Genomic DNA, 18,628 nt, shown 5'->3' on the forward strand with positions numbered 1-18,628 from the left:
GGGCTACATGGGATCAATTGATTTAATTAAAAGATTGATTGTCTAACTTAATAAATAATTTCGATCTTATATTGACAGTCAGCAAACTTCCAGAGCTCCGTCCCAGGATGCCCGACTTTTGCTCGGCTTATGGGTGCGGAAATAAAAGGGCATTACAAACCAGATCCCGGGGAATTACCTTCCATAAGTAAGATTTTATGATAGATCATCCTCATACCGATGGAATCGGAGAAAAGTACATTAAACACCCTGATTTCTAAAAGATCTGACTGAGAATATATATATATATATATATATATATATATATATATATATGTATAGATAATAGATAGATAGATAGATAGATAGATAGATAGATATAGATATATATATAATATATATATATGTATCGATAGAGAGAGAGAGATGTGTGTATAATTTGTGTTTATTATATTGATATGTAACTGAAAATATATAACTGTGAGTATATATATCATCCCGTTAGACTTCAGTTTAAGTTGTTTTTGTTCTGAATAAATATGTGTAATCTGTCTGAAAGGTCACCAGCATTGTGAACATATGATTTAAATTAAATCTGAGCTGCCTCCTAGTCATTTTGACAGCAGATGTCTGATCTGTGGTCTGACCCAAGATGGCCGCCCTGTAGGCACGTCAGCCCAGCAGCCCGCAGCATACAATGTGGCGTCTACGTATATGATGTCTATGGGTGCTACGACACGCTTTCCGCGGACTGAGTCGCGGAAGGGGGGGGGGGGGGGGGGGGGGGGGGTTTGGGGGTTGGACGACAAGTTTTACGCGGCCCGACGCGCGGAGCGGGGGGGGGTGTACGACAAGTTTTACGCGGCCCGACTCGCGAGGGGGGGGTGGTACGAGACACGTTTTCTTTCCGCGGACCGACTCGCGGAGCGGGGGTATCCAAGGGTTTTTTCACTGCCATTCACGCACGCGCGTGTTGACGTCACACTTTTTTTTATTTTTTTTATTTTTGGGAACGTTGGCGTGGCGGGGGCGTGAGTTTGGCGAGGCGGCCGCCACGCCAAGATAGCGCTGCGGGAAACCCTGATACGTTTGAAAGCTCATCACATTTTCCATAACATATGATTTTTTTTCAATATGTATCAAGACCTGGAAAGTGATTGAGGCATTTTCTGTACGTTTCAGGCCAAGTAGGGACCCTATTGGCACTCATAAGCACACAGTAGGGAGTGTTGAGTGTACAGGAGGATAAAAAATTGAAAAAAAAAACTCTTGTTAACAAAGCATATTCAGAAGTTATTATGTTTGAGTGCAGATGTTTCAATTTTCTTCAAGTTGGCCACTTCAGTCAGACTACACCTCACACATTTCGTAAGATATAACAGATACATTTCAATGAATTACGTAGAAAACAATTGAAAAGTACACCTATTTTAGTAATTCAATTAAAAAATGCAAACCATATCATGGTGATACATTTCAAGTGCTTATCTCCCCAAATGTAGTACAATATCCTCATATTTTACAGCTAATGAAAATTCACTTTCTCAGAGAAATAAGAAATATCACACACAGACCAATAAAAAAAGGGGATATTTGATGCAGAAAAGTCTGTCCACCTTTCATTCATCCAAGCAACAACAGCAACGTTTTCCTTCCACTCAACCTTCTAATACTATTCATGGACGCAGCACCTTGTGAACTGCCAGTTTCTTTAGAAACAACATTTTGTGGAGCGTGTCACCTGGACTAGTCAAGTCAGCAGTCTTCCCCATTACTGTGTAGACTAGAAGTCAAAACCCTCCGTTTAGCATTGGCCTTGTGTAATATTCACAACTTCTGAGAAACAGAATTAGGAGTTTTCTTTAGCTGTAAGCCACAATCCTAAAACATATCAGAAATAAACGCTTGCATGTGATATATCTATTAATGATTCATCATTTCAACTGATACACGGAAATTTGCTCATTGATAATCTTTTAATTTACCAAGATGTACCTCTATATGGGTGTGCTTGCTTTCTAGAAAAGGCAAAGCATGGATAAAAAAAAAAACAAAAAAAAAAAAAAAAACAGGTTTCCTGGTCTTAAGTTCCCTATTTTCCATTCAGGAAGCTGTAAACCTTGACTTCCTGTCAGTACAAACACCAACAGTTTCAAGACGCATCGTTGCCGCTGACATACAGCTACAGAAATCAGTTTAGTGTGCGTCTTTTGCGTTTTTTTGTTGTTTATGTGGGCATGATTCAGACTGTTTCTGTCTTGACATAGCCATGGCGCTAATGCTAGCTTGGTGCCTCTTCATGTTTTACCCTCACTTAACGGCGACCGTCGGCTGTAACGCTTACTGACGGCTACCGACGCATTATTTTTAATGAACGGAACAAGCTGCACTCGCAGTCAGACAAGAATAAAGTACAGATACTAAACCGAAGCGCTGAAACACAATGCTATACTCTTACCTTAATGCCCTGACGGATGTAAATGTAATGCGCATGCGCCACGCTAAAAAGCGTCGTCACAGATGACAGAGTAGTATTCTTGACATGGTTGTACGTAGAACCGAGAGCCCAGAGCAAGGTTGTTAGGCTGTTGGTACGGACATTAGTTGTACGTACTTCTTAAATCACGGAAGTGATGCTACTGTCGTTTGTTTTTAGCTGCAGCCAACAGAAATGCAGTAATTCATAAGGTAATTTGGTTTTGAATCGGTTTTTAAAGGTTAAGAAACGGTTGGGAACAAGGATAAACTATGGAAGACGACGCTCCTGTCATATATGGGCTCGAGTTTCAGGTAGGTAACACTTGATATCTGTCGTTCTATTCTGTTCTGTTCTGTTCTGTTCTATTCTATTCTATTTGATATGATTTATTGACACGTTATTAATATTGTTCTGCAGGCTCGTGCTCTTACGGCCCAGACAGCTGAGACTGATGCTATTCGCTTCCTCGTGGGCACACAGTCGCTGAAATTTGACAACCAAGTAAGAAACGCACCTCACTACTAGCATTTTACGTTTTATTGCAAAGCTTGGTAACACAATAAACTGTCTATACTAGAAATTAAAGGTGCGCCGTGTTGCTGGCACACTTAAAGATAATAAGTTTAAACTGCTTTATTCATTTGGTGCAAAATGTCATGGCATGCCTTGTGTTTGACCTTATCAGTCGTTCACATAGATATGGAAGGATGTGGGTCTTCTGTCTGTTGCTCAAGACAGCCTCCAAGCAGTGGTTGCATCTTTTATCCTAAGCTTCATCCACAAGTCTTATCTAAATGTCTTTAACGGCATCTAATAGCCTTCATCAAACATCAAAATATGTTGCAATAATTTGAATATTCCCTAGTGAATAAATCCATGATCCATCGGCTTTTTTCAAATGTGTTTTTCATTTCGCTTTTGTTTTGCTAAATTATCAATAGATTTTTATTCAGGAATAGTACAAACATTTGCTTGCTAAAAGATTGGTAAAAGACGACATTTTTCTGTTCAGAACTGCTTTAATTATTTGTGAGATAGAATCAACCAGATTTCAGAAACATATTGACATGCTAGCAATACAGTGTTACAGCAGATTTTTCAGCCGCACATCCACGATGCTTTTATATCCCAAAGGTGCTCTTTTGGGTTAAGATCTAGTGAGCGTTTAGTCAACAGCTGGACAATTGACTCATTGCCATGTTCAAGAAATCAGTTTGAGATAATTTAAGCTTTGTGGCATGAGGCATTATTCTGGTTAAAGAAGCCATCAGAAGTTGGGTACACTGAGGTCATAAAGGGAAGGAGTCGGTCAGTAGTTAAGAAGCCCTAATGTAAGAAAAACATATCCTTCACACCATTCACCCATTGATACAAGGCAGGAAAATGCATGTTTTCACTTGGTTTAAAGTTTCCTCTAACATTTTTACTATCTTAGATACAGTGGGGGAAATACGGTCGTATTCAACAAATTGGATCATGTATTTCTAAGAGGCTTGTGTGTTAGATTAAAAGTACTTTTTGGAAAAACAACAAGCTTTAAGCCAATATTAAACATCATTTTTATGAAGAAACATACTTTTTAGGAAGCCCCCATTTCTGCATGCTTTTTTTTTTTCTTGGTCTGATGCAATATTCTAAACTTAAATGCTGAATTTTATTAGTTGGAGATGGGGGAAAAAAAAAATCAGAATTAACAGAAATAAAGGCTTTAAAATATCCTCAGTATGTGTTCATCTTTATAATTTGTTTACCGTAGTGAATTGAGTTACTGACACAGATTAACTTTTCAAAGATATTCAGATTTTTTTGAATATTTGATACAATGCCGATTTTGCAAGTTTTTTTTGCTTTCAAAGAATGGATAGGTCAGTAATTCTCATCATTGGTACACTTCAACTGTGAGAGACAGATATGATAAAAACTATCCAGATATATATGTTGTATGGTTAATTAATTAGCATTTTATATCATAGCATAAGTGTTTGATACAATAGTAAAATAGAACTTTATATTTGGTACTGAAACTTCTGTAAACAGAGGTCAGATGTTCCCTGCAGTCCTTGACCAGGTTCTTAGTAGTTCTTGGACATGTGCGTTCTTAAGCAGGGGGACCTTGGGCCCCCTTACGTACAATGCAGGGTTTTAATTCATGACGCCGGAGTGTGTTACCAATGGTAACCTTTGAGATTGTGAACCTGGCTCTCTTCGGGTCATTGAAGAGATTAGGGCTGGAAGATATAGAAAAACAAAGCATATTGATAAAATATAAATCATATTGATCGATATCGATAATTATCAACAAATTCGAGACATCTATTTTAAGTGCAGCCCTGGCCATTTTATGCTGTTGCTTAATATCATATTTTTAGATATAGAACACACAAACACTGAATTCAAACTCAACCCTTTATTCAACCAATGTTTTACCAAAACTGCAAGTTTTTAAAAAAGGAAAAAGGAATGCATGCTCTCTGAACTCTTTTTAAGGGAACGTAGCGTTCCTGGGTGCGTTTGTGATTGGTTAGGAGGATTTAATGACTGTAATATTAACCTAAATGTTTGGCTAGAATGCTAAAGAAAGGAAAACTGTTATTCTACTGAATTTTTTTAACTCCTTTTTTTTTCTATCATCGATATATGTCTTTCGATCATATATATTGTTATTGAATTATCGTCCAGCGCTAGAAGAGATCCTCTTTTCTAGCTCTGGGCTGATCCTTCACCTTTCTCATGCTCATTGTATACGTCATGAGGTGAGATCTTGCATGGAGCCCCAGTCCGAGGGAGATATTTTCTAAAAATGTTGCCAACAGTAGATGCCTTCTCATTAAGCTGCATTCTTATTGTCCTGTAGCCCATCCCAGCCTTGTGCAAGTCTCCAGGTAAAGAGCGGAGGTTAGAAGCGCTTCTTAAAGACAAACTGACGGGTCATTGAGAACCAGACTTCTTGGTGGCTGGTTGGTAATCAAATTTGTAGGTTCTGTCTTTCACAGTTTTAAGTGTACCTACGATATACTTTACTACGAAGTGTAAATCTTAAAAGCAATACTTATCTTTATATCTATATATAATTATTACAGTTTGTAAAATAAGTATTTGATACACTGCTGATTTTGCATGTTTTCTCACATACATACAGTCTGTAATTTTCATAATGGAAATCTAACTATATAATAAAGGAGTTGTGTAACTCCAATCATCAAAAAAAAAGAAAAAAAAGAAACCGAACCAGCTTCAACATCATTTTGCTCAGGGGTGCCCAATTCCAGTCCTCGAGAGCTTCTCTCCTGAAACGTTTTCACACCTCACTTCTCTAACACACCTGACTGGAATGAATGGCTGGTTACCTGGCCTCTGCAGACCTGAATGGATGAATGCAGGTGAAGGACAGCCACTGGATTCTGGAGTGTTGGCGAAGGGAATGACTGGACATGGGCACCCCTGTTAATAGATTCATTAAAAACTTAGGTAACAGATTAATCAATAACAAAAAAAGTTATTGAAAGCCCTATTTATACCATTTGTTTATTGGAATTTTGATACTTAGACTTGAGCAAAAAATACACACCTACTACATCTGAGTCATTTTAACGTACATAGACTTAGTACACACAATCTGATAATTGTTAGCTTTTTTAGATTTTATAGTATAAAAAGAATAAAAAAGTTAATATTAGCTGCTTAGTAAGCCTTGTAGCCAGCCTACAGTTGGATGCTTAACACGCATGCAGCTCATAACTTACCACTTCAATAATAATAAAGGATGACATTCCTTCAGTTTCCACATCACCAATGTCTGCGTTTTTTGCAACTGAAAATGTTTCCAAACCAACAGATTTGTGTTTCTTGTATTCTCGTAGAAATTGTTGTGGCATTCCTTCAGCCAGCAGAGTGCAACAACAGGTGTGGTGGATGGAGGCAGTGCTACATTATTTAATGCTCCGTGCAGCCCGAGAAAACTGAGGTCACACCATCCTTTTCTCTGAGGTTCTTACTAGGAGGACTTTAAACTCTAGCAACAGTACAAAAAAATGCTGCTTTTGTAAACCATGGTATACCTTGTCACCAGCTCATGGCTAGTCTTAAATGATGATTTACATTATTTTATTTCTCTTTTTTTTTTTTTTTTTTTTTGAGAAAGCATTAAAGCCCAAACACAAAAAAAAAAAACGAATTCAAGAGAGTGAAAATAAACCTTCACATCAGTTCCTTCTGCTTCTTTAAACTGTTGTATGTATTACAGCCCAGTAATTAAAAACATAACATTGAAAGTAATGTACCAAATTATTTTATAGCATAGAAACACATTTTCGTTTCATTTTAAATCCAATTGATGTCAGACTGTGTGAAACTAATTTCTTTACAGTGAAAGAAAACAGAAGGAAGGCACTAATAATCTTGTAAAAAGCTGAAAGGAGCAAACTTAAGTCCAGATAGCTAGAACTCCTGCAGTTGTTGATGATCTTTCAGCATACTATTTCATTAATCATAAACCTATGCACATTTACGTCGTTAGTCAATAAGTAATTTACCTCAGCATCAATCGATAGTGATGTCATGCATGTAAGACATTTATTTCAGTGCCTCTGTATCCGTCCACCTGTGTTTCAGGTGGTGCTGTCTACACTGAACGATGAATCTGAAGCATCCTTTGTGTTCATTCATCTGTTTTTCTGTTTGCGTCTGATTGTTGGCGCTCTGAGCCCACTGGTGTGTCTGAGAGTGTGCGAAAGGAAACAGAATGAGAGGGTGCGCGTGCATACATGCACAGCTTGCGGAGGTCATTACGGAGACAGATGACAGTAACAGTTGGCTCTAAACAGGAGGAGAAATAATTAGGTCTCTGAGTAAGAGGAAGCGTTATGTGTGCCTTAAAAAGAGGGAGCCTATTTTCTGGCCGCCTTCAGTGTGAAAGCAGTCTGGCACTGAATGCTGGCGTGGTTCAGGCCAAATCCTGCGTCGCGACGCTAATACAGAGCCTTTTGGGAATGGTGACAACGTGTCCCACCCTCTCTGTGTGATTTCCTGTTACACATTGTTAGTAGCTTGATATACTTCCCCTCGCTGTCCTCCTTAAGCTCATATAAGCACATTTCTCTTATAAGTCAAAATCTTGTTCTTTAAATTAGCCGTCCACTCATTTGCAGGCTATAAATTACTTGCATCTCAAACGTTTTGTTCGAATTTACTACAAAGAAAGCAGGTGTGCTGATTCAAACAGACCATTTACTGACGATTCGTGAAGAAAGGACCAGCTTCGCTGTGGTTTGTTGAGCCATTTATTCAAAGTAGTTTTACACGTGTGCCGATTGGTCACTTTTATTAGATACACCTTTTTATTTGCTTGAACACAAATGGTGAAGCAGCCAATCACGTGGCAGCAGCAAAATGCACTGAAGCATTCAGAAATGTTGAAGACGGATGACTATTAGAACGAGGAAGAAAGGGGGTTTATAGTGAATGGTCCAAAAATAGAGAAATTCCCCCGTCAGAGGCATGAAAAGTTTTTTTCTGCCGTCAGAACAGAATATGCGGAGGGATTTTCAATGACCGGAATCTCTGAACATGTTGAACCTTGAAGCAGATGGGCTATGGGAGCAAGAGACCACACCTTGAGCCACGCCTTGGAGCTAAGAACGAAACCCAGAGTCTCCAGTTCACACAGCCTCACCAAAAGTGGGCCAATAACTGACTGGGGAACAAAATCGTCTGTCTCGATAAGTTTTGAGTTCAGCTGTGGCATTTACACTGCAAAAAGGGAACTAGAATTAGGTGAAATTTTCTTGAAATTAGTGTATTTTTTCCTTGATTAGAGCAGGTAAATAAGACTATTTGCCAATGGAATAAGATTTTTGCACTTAAAATAGGAACAATTCATCTCCATCTTATTTCAAGTGCAGGATATCTAATTATCTTATTTTAGGGGTAACAATACTCATTCCATTGGCATATAATCTTATTTAGCTCCTCAAATAAAAGAAAATATACTCATTTCAAGACATTTTTACTTACTTTTAGTTCCCTTTTTGCAGTGTAGATTGAAGGGTCAGAATATGGCATAAACAACATCCAAGCATGGATCCACACTACCTTGCATCAACAGTTTAGGTTGGCAGTATTGGTGTAATGGAGCGATGGCTACTTTCTTGGCACACGTTGGGCCTAAATAAACATTGTTTAAATGGCGCAGCCTGTCTGAGTACAGTAGCTGACCCCGTGCATCCCGTTTGTACCCATCCTCTGATGGCCACTTCCAGCAGGATAATCCATCAGGTCACGCAGCTGAAATTATGAAAAAAAAAAAAGAAACTTTCTTGAACATGACACTGTACTCCAATGGCCTTCACATGGTCACCAGATGTCAATCCAATGGAGCATCTTTGGGATGTGGTGGATGCGCATCCACAAAAAATCTGCATGAAGTGGGTAATGCTGCGTCAAGTTATTTTGTTGAAACTATGCTACAAAGAGTCAAGGCAACTCTGAAGGCAAACAGAGAGGCTAAAATCAGTACTAGCAAAGCGTACATAATAAAGTGGCCAGCAAGTACACAGTACACCTACATAGGCAAATGTCTAGATAAAACTCAAGCCAGACCACGGTCTCCTTTTTCACCTAAAACAACCTTTTTCAAGTTTGTCTATTGTTATGGAATGATATGGTTTTCAATTGTTTTTTTTTAAACCATCAGGTGGGATAAAAATCCCTGCAGGCTTATTCACCTTTTACTGTAAGATTTCACATCATTTGCTCATTTAGTATGTTTGCACCTTTATTGTCACAGTGGTAGAACATCACTCTCTCAGACTACAGAATAAGAAATAGGGGGGGAAATCCATCTGAAACAAATTAAAGATTTAAGTCTGGTTTGAGGGGAACAAAATATGAATTTAAAGCTTCAAATCAGAATAATATTTTTTTTTGCTGCTATGTCAGCTGAAAACCATTTGCTTATCACCTAGGACCGACAGTTCCTCCTAACTAATATGAGGTGAAAGACAAACAGACTAGAGAAGATAGAACATGCTTGCTCAGTATGAGGGATTGCTGCAAAGCCATGGACAATGCAGACGACTCTCCCTGTGGCTCTACGCTTCTCCAGGAGTGAATGCTGCTTGTCAAGACTTTGATGCAATCAACTGGTTTCCTTATATAGGACATTTTTGACCAATCTTTATAATCTGACCCAATCTGTATAATATGATTGAATCTGACTTTGTAAAGTGCCTTGAGATGACATGTTTCATGAATTGGCGCTATATAAATAAAATTGAATTGAATTGAATTGAATAGAACATGCACCGTGTGATACTTTTGTAAAATTAATGCCTTTTGCCAACAAAACTGTTCAACAAGTGTGACAGAATTCATGGCCTCAGCTAATAGAGCGTCAGAATGCGTTTCTCAAGCCGCATGCAGTGATGCACAGTGCAGAGCGGGAAGTAATGAGAGAATAAAGGCGTTTTAATTTGATGTCTCTGTTTTGAGCTAATGTTGAACTGAGAGCTACTCATAACACGAATAAACTTGCATTATTCTCATTTTACTTCTTTTCCCCTTTTAATTAAATGCGTCAAAATGTAACGCTCCTACCAATTTTGGTCTACACTCAGCCTTCTGGTAAAAAAACAAAACAAAACAAGAATCCTTATTTTTTAGTTTGACTTTTCCTCTGCCATATCGACGTGCCGACAATCTGTGATAAGCGCCAAACTCTACCACGGGCTAAAACTCAGATTTAATAGGAGGAATCTCTGTTTCATACAAACAACGGTCAACATTGCTTTAACTGTGTGATGAGTGAATTTTAAAGAGCGATGTTACTTGATGCTGTTTTCTACCATCCACAATGCGTTGTTTTGCAGAAACCGGCCGGTCGTTAATATGTATTTAAATGCGTGCGATGTCAAAGGGCATTCAGAGCTTGAAAAGCTAACCGGGATCATTATTCATCCTTCAGGTCATCTTCTTTCAGATGACCCTACAGCTTAATCGTGGGCCCGGTCTGTGCGGCTTGTTTTATTCATGAAGCTCATCTCACCCCCTCCCTGCATAAGTTTTCTGGCCAACACTGGTTAGCTCACTTAGGTGAGCTTGAACTCGCATGAAAAATGTTTTTTCAATTGGCATTTCAGCCCTGATAGCTTCTGCTGCATCCATAAGCCTGCTGGCCTCTCCACCTCCCATTAAGCGTAATGCAGGGTGGAAATGTCTCTCTTAACTCGCTGAGCACCTCTCAAATCCCTCAGAGACCAATAGTCGAAAATGACAGATCGGAGGGCGCCTCGGCATGGCATTTAAGGCTGCTAACGAGATAAAGCGGCCGAGCTTGGCACCTCTCACCCGCTCGCTACTCCTCTGTCCTGCTTACTGTCATCTGCGCGGCTAAAGAGCTTTAGCGGTGAAGCCCGTGAAGTGAGAGCCACAAGCCGGCTTGGCTTCATCCCTCCATCGCCCCCCTCCTCTTACAAATCTCCCTTCTCCTTGCTTTAATTCCTCCCACCACTGGCACATAATTAAAAAGTGCTGGGCTCAGTGCCCAAGTGGCTGAAGGCTATGAGTCACTCCCCAGGCTTAGAAGAAAGAAGGATAAATCACCTGGGGGAGGAGGACTGGAACTTCTCTCCTCTTACACCTAGGTTCATTTGGGAGGGGGGGACTATTACCAGGACTTCCAATTACCCTGTCCCACCGGCCTGAATTTATTTGTGCTTGTCCCCCACCACCATAAAATTATAACTTGGCGTAATAATTTCTTGCTTGATGCAGTCCAATCCAAGGTTAATAGCTGCCTAGCTGACTTTGAGGAGGCTGAAGGATGCCACTGCTCCGGTGCTCTTCTCCTCCCCTCTTCCTCCCCGTCCACCTCCTCTTGTTTAGCCCGTAAAAGCAGCGCAGACATACGGGAGTGGAAGTGCCTGCAAGGAGTTATCGTCCACCGCAACCCTATTAATGGTCCCCCAAAGTGCTGTAAGTGTCATTCTCAGGGGGGAGACTGTCATTAAGTCTCTGATCAAACCTTGAGACCCTCACAGTTTTACTGCATTTTGGGCCCTGAACCGTATACACTCCTGAGAAACCTCACAGATTAGATTTGCATCTAATGAAAACAGCTCAGTAAAGAGGAGTTCCCATTAACTGCTTATGAATAAAAGTTAGGTTTGTGGAGCTTGTGCAGCTGAGCACCCTCAGGTCAAACAAAAACTCCTGGTCAAGGAGACACCTCAGTGCATGGGTGCCGTTTTGGATTATGATGCAAGACTGTTGAAAAGTTATTGGTTTGTAATAATTTCACAGCTGGTTATGACGAGCTCTTCTTGATGTTCAGTTTAGGGGACTTGGGATTTGCCAATAAACAAACTAAAGCTAACCACAATTACATGTAAGGACAGCCCTAATCCTACAAACTAAATGCCAAAGTCATAGAAACAATATAGTAAGAATAACGAAAAGACTTGAAAGAAAACTTGCATGAATCCTAGAAAGAAGTAAACAGCACAACGTTACAACAAACAACGAGTAGAACATTAGAAGAATTACAAGAAAAATGTAAACGGAGGACAAAAATGTGGGAAATTTCACTTTTTCACAATCATTAGAAAGAAGAAAATTCTGAGAAAAAAAACTATGTACACCCTTGCTGTTTCCATAGGATTTAGGAGTGAAAGTGGCAGTCAGTGGTTGGTGATCAGTTGAGCTCTGCCAATTGGAAAAGGCATTTGCAATTATCTTTAAGAATCTACTTTTGCTTTCCATCATTATCTTAAGGATTATCTAACCTAAACCGAACAATATTAAGTCCATTATCCTACAGTGGGGTAGATTATTCACAAAACCTTTAGGATAGCTGGCAGTCTTCCCAGGAGTTGACGACTCATCCATTTCATCCCGATGTCAGACTGTGCAATGTCCAGAGAAACACCCAAAATGAAAAACAAAAAGCAATAACTCAAATTACAGACTGTATAGGTCTCAGTTATGAAAAAATGTTTTAACAAGTGTGACTAGTGTAGAAGGATAGCCAGGAGAAAACCTAGTTTAAAAACAATATGGCGGCACAAGTGCCTAAACCGTCAAGCATTGGTGGTGGAGGGCAGAAGATATGGGCTTGTTAGGCATCCACAGCTTGCATTCACTGAGCTGATGATGAACTCATATGTAGATCAGTGTGTTCTAAATTGAAATCTACATTAAAATGGCTGAGAAAGAGAAGAATAGCGCTGCGGCTATCAATCAGACATTGAACAGAATTTCCCCTTGATCAGCTTTAATTTGTTATCTGCAATATTGAATACTGACAGATTTGAGTTGATTATTTTCCCCATTCAATGATTGCATCCAAATTATTAATTTTCACCATTTTATTTAAAAGGCATCAGCTAAGGTTGCACAGTATTTGCCAACTGGTGATGGTGCTAATATTGGTAAACGTTGCGATTATTAAATCGGTTACGATACAAATCCCATTTTCTTTTTTCTTCTCTCACCTGTGCTTCCATCACTCTTTGACCTTTAGCATTCTGGGCATTATCATTTGTATCTGATGTGAGCATCTTCTGCCATGAGACTTTGCAACTTGGTAAATATTACCTGAGCATCTAAAATGCAAGTTCATAACACCTGGAATATATTAGCCTACAGTTATTGCTCTCCAATCAGTCCTGTGAGTGCAAATATTGCACACGCTAATATTATGATGATGAGGATATATTAGCGGTATATTGCCTTAAGTGAGAGATTTGTTGTGATTTGTCCCTATCCAAAATAAGATAAATTAAACTGATTTGCCACCATCTTCAAAACGCACACAACAATATCACTTGCCTTTAAGGAATAGTAGTTAAGCTAAGGAATTTGGGAAAATCCCAGTAATCTTACATGGCAGTTGGCGAACTTGTCATGTTTGATCAATTTGCAGCAGTTGTGCAAAACTAAAGGATGTACAAAGGCCTTTGGGGACATTATTAACTTAGATGGACTTTTGAAGGAGGAATTCTTCTATAATGATAGATGAAGACATTTTAGGGACAAGAACAAAAATGTATTTATTCTTCCTCTGGAAATATAAATAATTGGATAAACACATGTGATGTGAGGAGTTTTTTGAAGATCTATAGTATGGCTGGGCAATAAATTGCTTTAATCGATTAATTTGAATTACAATTTATTAAGATTTCATTTTTGAAAATTGTGACTTTATTTTGCCAGTGAAGTCATTGGGCTTCACGGAGTGCTAAATATGTTTAGGAAAATATATTGTCAAGAGGAAACTTTTTTTTTTTTTTTTACCACAATACGAGGCACTTTAATTTACTCATACTTATTTTTAAGGTTTTTAGAAGTTACACAAGTGAAGTGAAGCCTGTTCTTAGTTCATTGTGTAACACCACCAGCAGGAAACATTTTGTTATATTTTCATTGTTTTACAATGAAAATATAACAATATAAGCATCTTGTTTTACATGCTTGTTTCTCAGCTTTTATTTAGTTGCACTTTGAATTCAGTTTACTCCCAGATGAAATGCTTGACATGAAAGCAAGTTTTTGAAACAATTTCTTTTTTTTTTAAACAAAAAGGAGGGGAAACAATCGATTAATCAGATTTGGTATAATAAAATCTGAGATTTTATTTTTAAGCCATATCTCCCAGCTCTAATCTATAGAATCAAAGCTATTTAAATGTGTCCGTTAACTAGTTTTTGGATTTACTGATGTTAGTAGGGAACATGCGAAAAATCACAAAAGTCCAGTAAAGAAAATGGCTTAGATTAGAAAAAGCAAATTACAGTCATCATAACTTGGACATAAATGAGTAATTTGCATCAAAATTACCTAATATGTTAATATTTTCATGGTGTCACTTTATAGAGTTACATTCATAAAACAATGGCATAAAAAAAATCATGTTTTAATTTGCACTTTTTGAAAATCATTAGATGAAAAAGATACTAGAGAGCTTACTCACAGTTTTATTTTTGATTTGTTCACCTGAATTCAGTGTCTGGGAGGTTTGCTGATCCAGTGTTTAACTGGACCCAGCTTAGAGACTGCTCTGGTGGAGATCCTAAAGTCCACCAGAAGTAGGACAGTCGTGCTTTGTTGTTGCCTGCCGGGTGCTTTAGTGTCTGGTTAAAGGGTGGGCTTAGTGTCTGCAACGTTCAAAAGAAACAACCATGAAAACGGTTTTCTTAATGACAGAAATGACCAGAAAAATAAAAGCTTAGTCACAAAGCAGATAGAAATTAGACATAATCTTAGGGTACCATTAAAGCTAAATAATCCTCTGCTCTTGAGGTTTGATTACAATACATGTCCTGATAAATGCGAACTGTTAAAGGCTTCATACAGATAAACTATCTCGATTAAAGCGCCTCATCTTTAGCCCCTTTTTAAAAGACTCTCCTTCTTCTTCTACTTTTGGATTTTCCTTTTCAGGGGCCGCCAAAGCAACAGCAAAAGACATACAACTAATGAGCTTTTAGCCAGGTTTCTTTCTCTTGCACTTTGACTTTGTAACATTAGGAGCCTGTGCATTACTCTCATGAATTACAGCATTACTTAAAAAAGTGACTTACATTGTGTCACTCAGGGTTTTATTTTTTAAATTGATCTCGATCGTGAGTGGGGGGTGAAGTCTGTGTTTTTGGCCCCTCTGAGCCCATCTCTCACCTGTGTCTCTGCCTCTCTTTCAGATCCACATCATTGACTTTGATGATGAGAACAACATCATTAACAAGAACGTCGTCCTGCACCAAGCTGGAGAGATATGGGACATTGCTGCCAGTCCTGCTGAAAAGGCTGTTATTACCACCTGCTACAACAAAAGTGAGTCCTACAGTTTCCATCTGTTATTTACACTCTTCTGATTGTGTTGACTGTGCATTGTAGGACCTGAGGTATACAGTATGTAATGTATGTCTGTTGTAGCCAAGCTGCTCTTTTAGCTGTGTTAGAAGTCGAGCTAGCAGCAACTCTACGGTAAGCGAACGGCTGCGTCAATATGTGTTGATCATCTGAGTCGGCCAGGAGTTGTTCCATCTCATTAATCAGGAGTTTCTTCATAAAGCTGCCGTCGCAGTGTTTCCTATCTTGCCAGGCTTTAAAAAACTTCTCTTACAAGGATCTAAACATGAGGAAATTAAGAACATTTTTGGGAACATGAAGACCTGTTTGTCAGGTATCTCCTTTTTGTTGGTTCTTAATTTAAAGTCTGATCAAATATCTGGTAATAATCTTATTTATACCCTAGAACTGCCTAAAAAAATGACTAAGAGCTCTGGGAATTTGGGTAGGGAAAATAATCCTTTAGGTGAAATAAAGGTTTTAAACTATTTTCCAAATCATTAGTATATTCCTGTCAATTCCTAGCTTATTTAAACAATATTTTCTTTATCCGTTAATGCGGAACGGTGGTACAGATTTAGATTCTATCATCAGTAATTATGGTTTAAGCACGGTGATGACGGGTGTCCCCGTTTTTTTTGTTTTTTTTTTAAAGAACAATGCCAAGGCAATATTTTTAGGTTCAGAAAATAAACACATCAATTACTGCCTTTCCAGGTGTAAACACTGAGTGTATGTGCATGCATCATACTGAGGAAGACAGCCGTGTCAAAGGGGGGACACGAGGTAAAAGAAGGTGGGACACGGGGTGGGGTCCCTCTGGGAAGGAGAGTCGTCTTTCACTCTGTGTCAGCCGAGTCCTGCACGCTCCAGCTCACAGGGTGACAGCCGCTCTGGACAGCCAAACACGCGCTGCTGCACACACCACCCACTCACACAAAATATATTTAATCACGCACGCACACACACACACACACACTCGAGCGTCACCGTACCATTTCCATACAGCCTTTCAGCGGCAACCAAAAAACGTGCGAGCAAGCTTCTCTCTGCAATGATTGCTTGGCCCATTACTCCAAAAGCAAGGTTGTCTAAAACCACTCAAGAGCACCAGCCACGTGTTCCTTTTTAATTTGACAAATAGGCTTAATGCCAGTGTTTCTTAGCCCAGAAGCCGCCTACACACTGTCAGTATCTACAGCAAAAAGAAATTAGGCTGGTTTGCTCTCTGTCTCTGCTTGCGATTGGTTTTTACACTCCAGCTTGAAACTTTTAGTCCAATTACTGTAGCAGTTCTGCGTTTACTCCTCTGCTTCCAATTAGCAGCTCCAGCTCTAGCACGAACGTGTCAAATTACTAATTTTATATGTGAGATTAGCAGGAAAGCGTATCCACATCACCGCACGTTAGCAGCTGTCTGTCTCCCTTTCTGACCCTTACGTTCAGGTGAGTTTTCATCGCCTCGGCTTTCCTGTCGGCTTCAGATCCCTGTGTTTGTGTTGTCTTCGTGCAGCCAGTGACAGCAGGGTGGTGTCCTGTGCTGCAGTATGGCGGATGCCCTCTGACTGGGACTCGGGAAGCCATGAGTCACCTGATGACTCCGCCCACAACCCTCAAACTCTGGAGCTCCTTTGTCATCTAGACAACAGTGCCCACGGAAATGCTGCCTGGTAGGTCTCACCTTGAAACAAAGTCATTTAAATCCAGTTATTCTTGTGATCTAAGGGTAAATTGTGTAGACTGTTGTTTACAGTCTGTGGGGGGTGTTATGTTTGCAGATTGGCCAATCTGGCAAAAATTAAGATTTTTGTTTTTGGTTTATTCATTTAAACAGGTTTGTTGATCTTCAGCCATTGCTTCTAAAACTTAATTATCATGACTTGTTTTATTTAATGTATCTAGAAAAATAGTGGGATACTGATCCAAAATGACCAGTGGATTATTGAAAGAGAACAATTGAAATGTCCTTTCAGGGTCGTCAGATGTAGAGGTTACTAAAACAACAAATAGATTGCTGATTGGTTGTGGCACTCATTTATGTGTAGTAAATTAGACTTTTATGTAACAAATAAAGTTCTTATTACAGTTTATCCTTTATTTAAAAAATCCCAACATTACCTTTATACATAACGATTTTATCTTATGAGAGTTTGGGATGGTCTGCTCTATGCATCAAGGGGGTTAGTAGAGGACATTTAGATTACATAAACTGTAAATTGAGATTATATCCTTCTCTTCAACATGGTTTGAGTCTTTTTTTTTAGATATTACACATACAATTTGCACCCAACATTGCTCTAAAATTCTTATTAGAATCACAGAAACTTCAGGATGCCAGATAGTTGTTGTCAAGGAGGTGGGAAGTAGTGGTGCGAAGGGTGTTGCAGCACCCCCTTGTGGATGACAGATGACAGGGGTGTTGAAAAATGGCAAACCTTCGACTGATTCGTATGTTTTTCTTTTAACTAGAAAGAAAATATAAATATTAGAAAAGATTGCAAAGTTTAGTGTGTTCTTCCTGCACCTCTGGGTAGGTTGCTCCCTCTCCGTGCGCCACGGTCAGATTTGGAAGTTGATAATTTTAACAGGACCTCAACAGTCAGAGAGTTTACCACCATGGAGAGAAAAGGATTCTCAATCTGTTTTTTAGGTATTATAACAGTGCTCCATTTTTCTTGTTCACTTTGATCCAGTAAAATACAATTGAACATTTTGCACAAGAGTTTAGAGCCCCCTGTGGCAGTTGTGGTGTTGTCTGTTGTAATGAAACTTGCCCAGCATCAATTTAAACACAGTCCCTGAGACTATTTTGAAGCTACACCAAGCTGTGAAGCATATACCGGTAAGTAGATTTATCCAAGGGGCGTAGAGCTGAGACAGCAAAAACTGGCCAAAAAAAACCCCATAGTTTGAACCTTGTTTTCATCAAGGTTTGAACTTCAGATCTCCTGCACAAAAGCTAAACCTCATTGCACGTTCAACTGCTGGGGAGCCAAATGTGGTGCTCTTCCTGACCAGAACAAAATAACATGACATTTTACGAGCTGAGGTATTCACATCAAGGCAAGGCAAGTTTATTTATAAAGCACTTTTCAGTAACAACACGATTCAAAGTGCTGAATCAGACATTCACATACACATCAAATAGATATTTTTATTCCCTTGATCTGATGTTTTCTTGGGGGGGAAATTATGTTTACTTTTCTCAATTTGCTCCCCGTTTAATACCATAAAGACAATATGTGGGTGTGTCATAGGGCTGGGCGATATAGACCAAGAAAAATATCTCAACAATTTTATCCTGAATCCTGATATACGATATCAGGA

General features: G+C 39.1%; 2 protein-coding genes across 4 annotated transcripts in view; one reads left to right on the forward strand and one right to left on the reverse strand.

The window, feature by feature from the left end:
* Positions 1 to 2,526, reverse strand: part of trappc12 (trafficking protein particle complex 12) — a 44,265-nt gene extending 41,739 nt beyond the window's left edge. Inside the window, exon 1 of the mRNA XM_012862049.3 lies at positions 2,438 to 2,526. Coding sequence (XP_012717503.2) covers positions 2,438 to 2,472 — 35 coding nt within the window. The 5' untranslated portion in view covers positions 2,473 to 2,526. The remainder of the gene's footprint in view (positions 1 to 2,437) is intronic.
* Positions 2,100 to 18,628, forward strand: part of eipr1 (EARP complex and GARP complex interacting protein 1) — a 123,187-nt gene continuing 106,658 nt past the window's right edge. Inside the window, exons 1-5 of one of the 3 annotated variants that reach the window (XM_021316160.2) lie at positions 2,100 to 2,169; positions 2,697 to 2,769; positions 2,876 to 2,959; positions 15,151 to 15,283; positions 16,815 to 16,971. In XM_021316160.2, coding sequence (XP_021171835.2) covers positions 2,728 to 2,769; positions 2,876 to 2,959; positions 15,151 to 15,283; positions 16,815 to 16,971 — 416 coding nt within the window. In that variant the 5' untranslated portion in view covers positions 2,100 to 2,169; positions 2,697 to 2,727. Of the gene's footprint in view, positions 2,181 to 2,566; positions 2,586 to 2,696; positions 2,770 to 2,875; positions 2,960 to 15,150; positions 15,284 to 16,814; positions 16,972 to 18,628 lie in introns of those variants that run through there. The other 2 variants (XM_012862050.3, XM_036151146.1) reach the window with 2 other exon arrangements.

This window comes from Fundulus heteroclitus, chromosome 19 (genome assembly GCF_011125445.2).
Source record: "Fundulus heteroclitus isolate FHET01 chromosome 19, MU-UCD_Fhet_4.1, whole genome shotgun sequence".
Lineage (NCBI taxonomy): Eukaryota > Metazoa > Chordata > Actinopteri > Cyprinodontiformes > Fundulidae > Fundulus > Fundulus heteroclitus.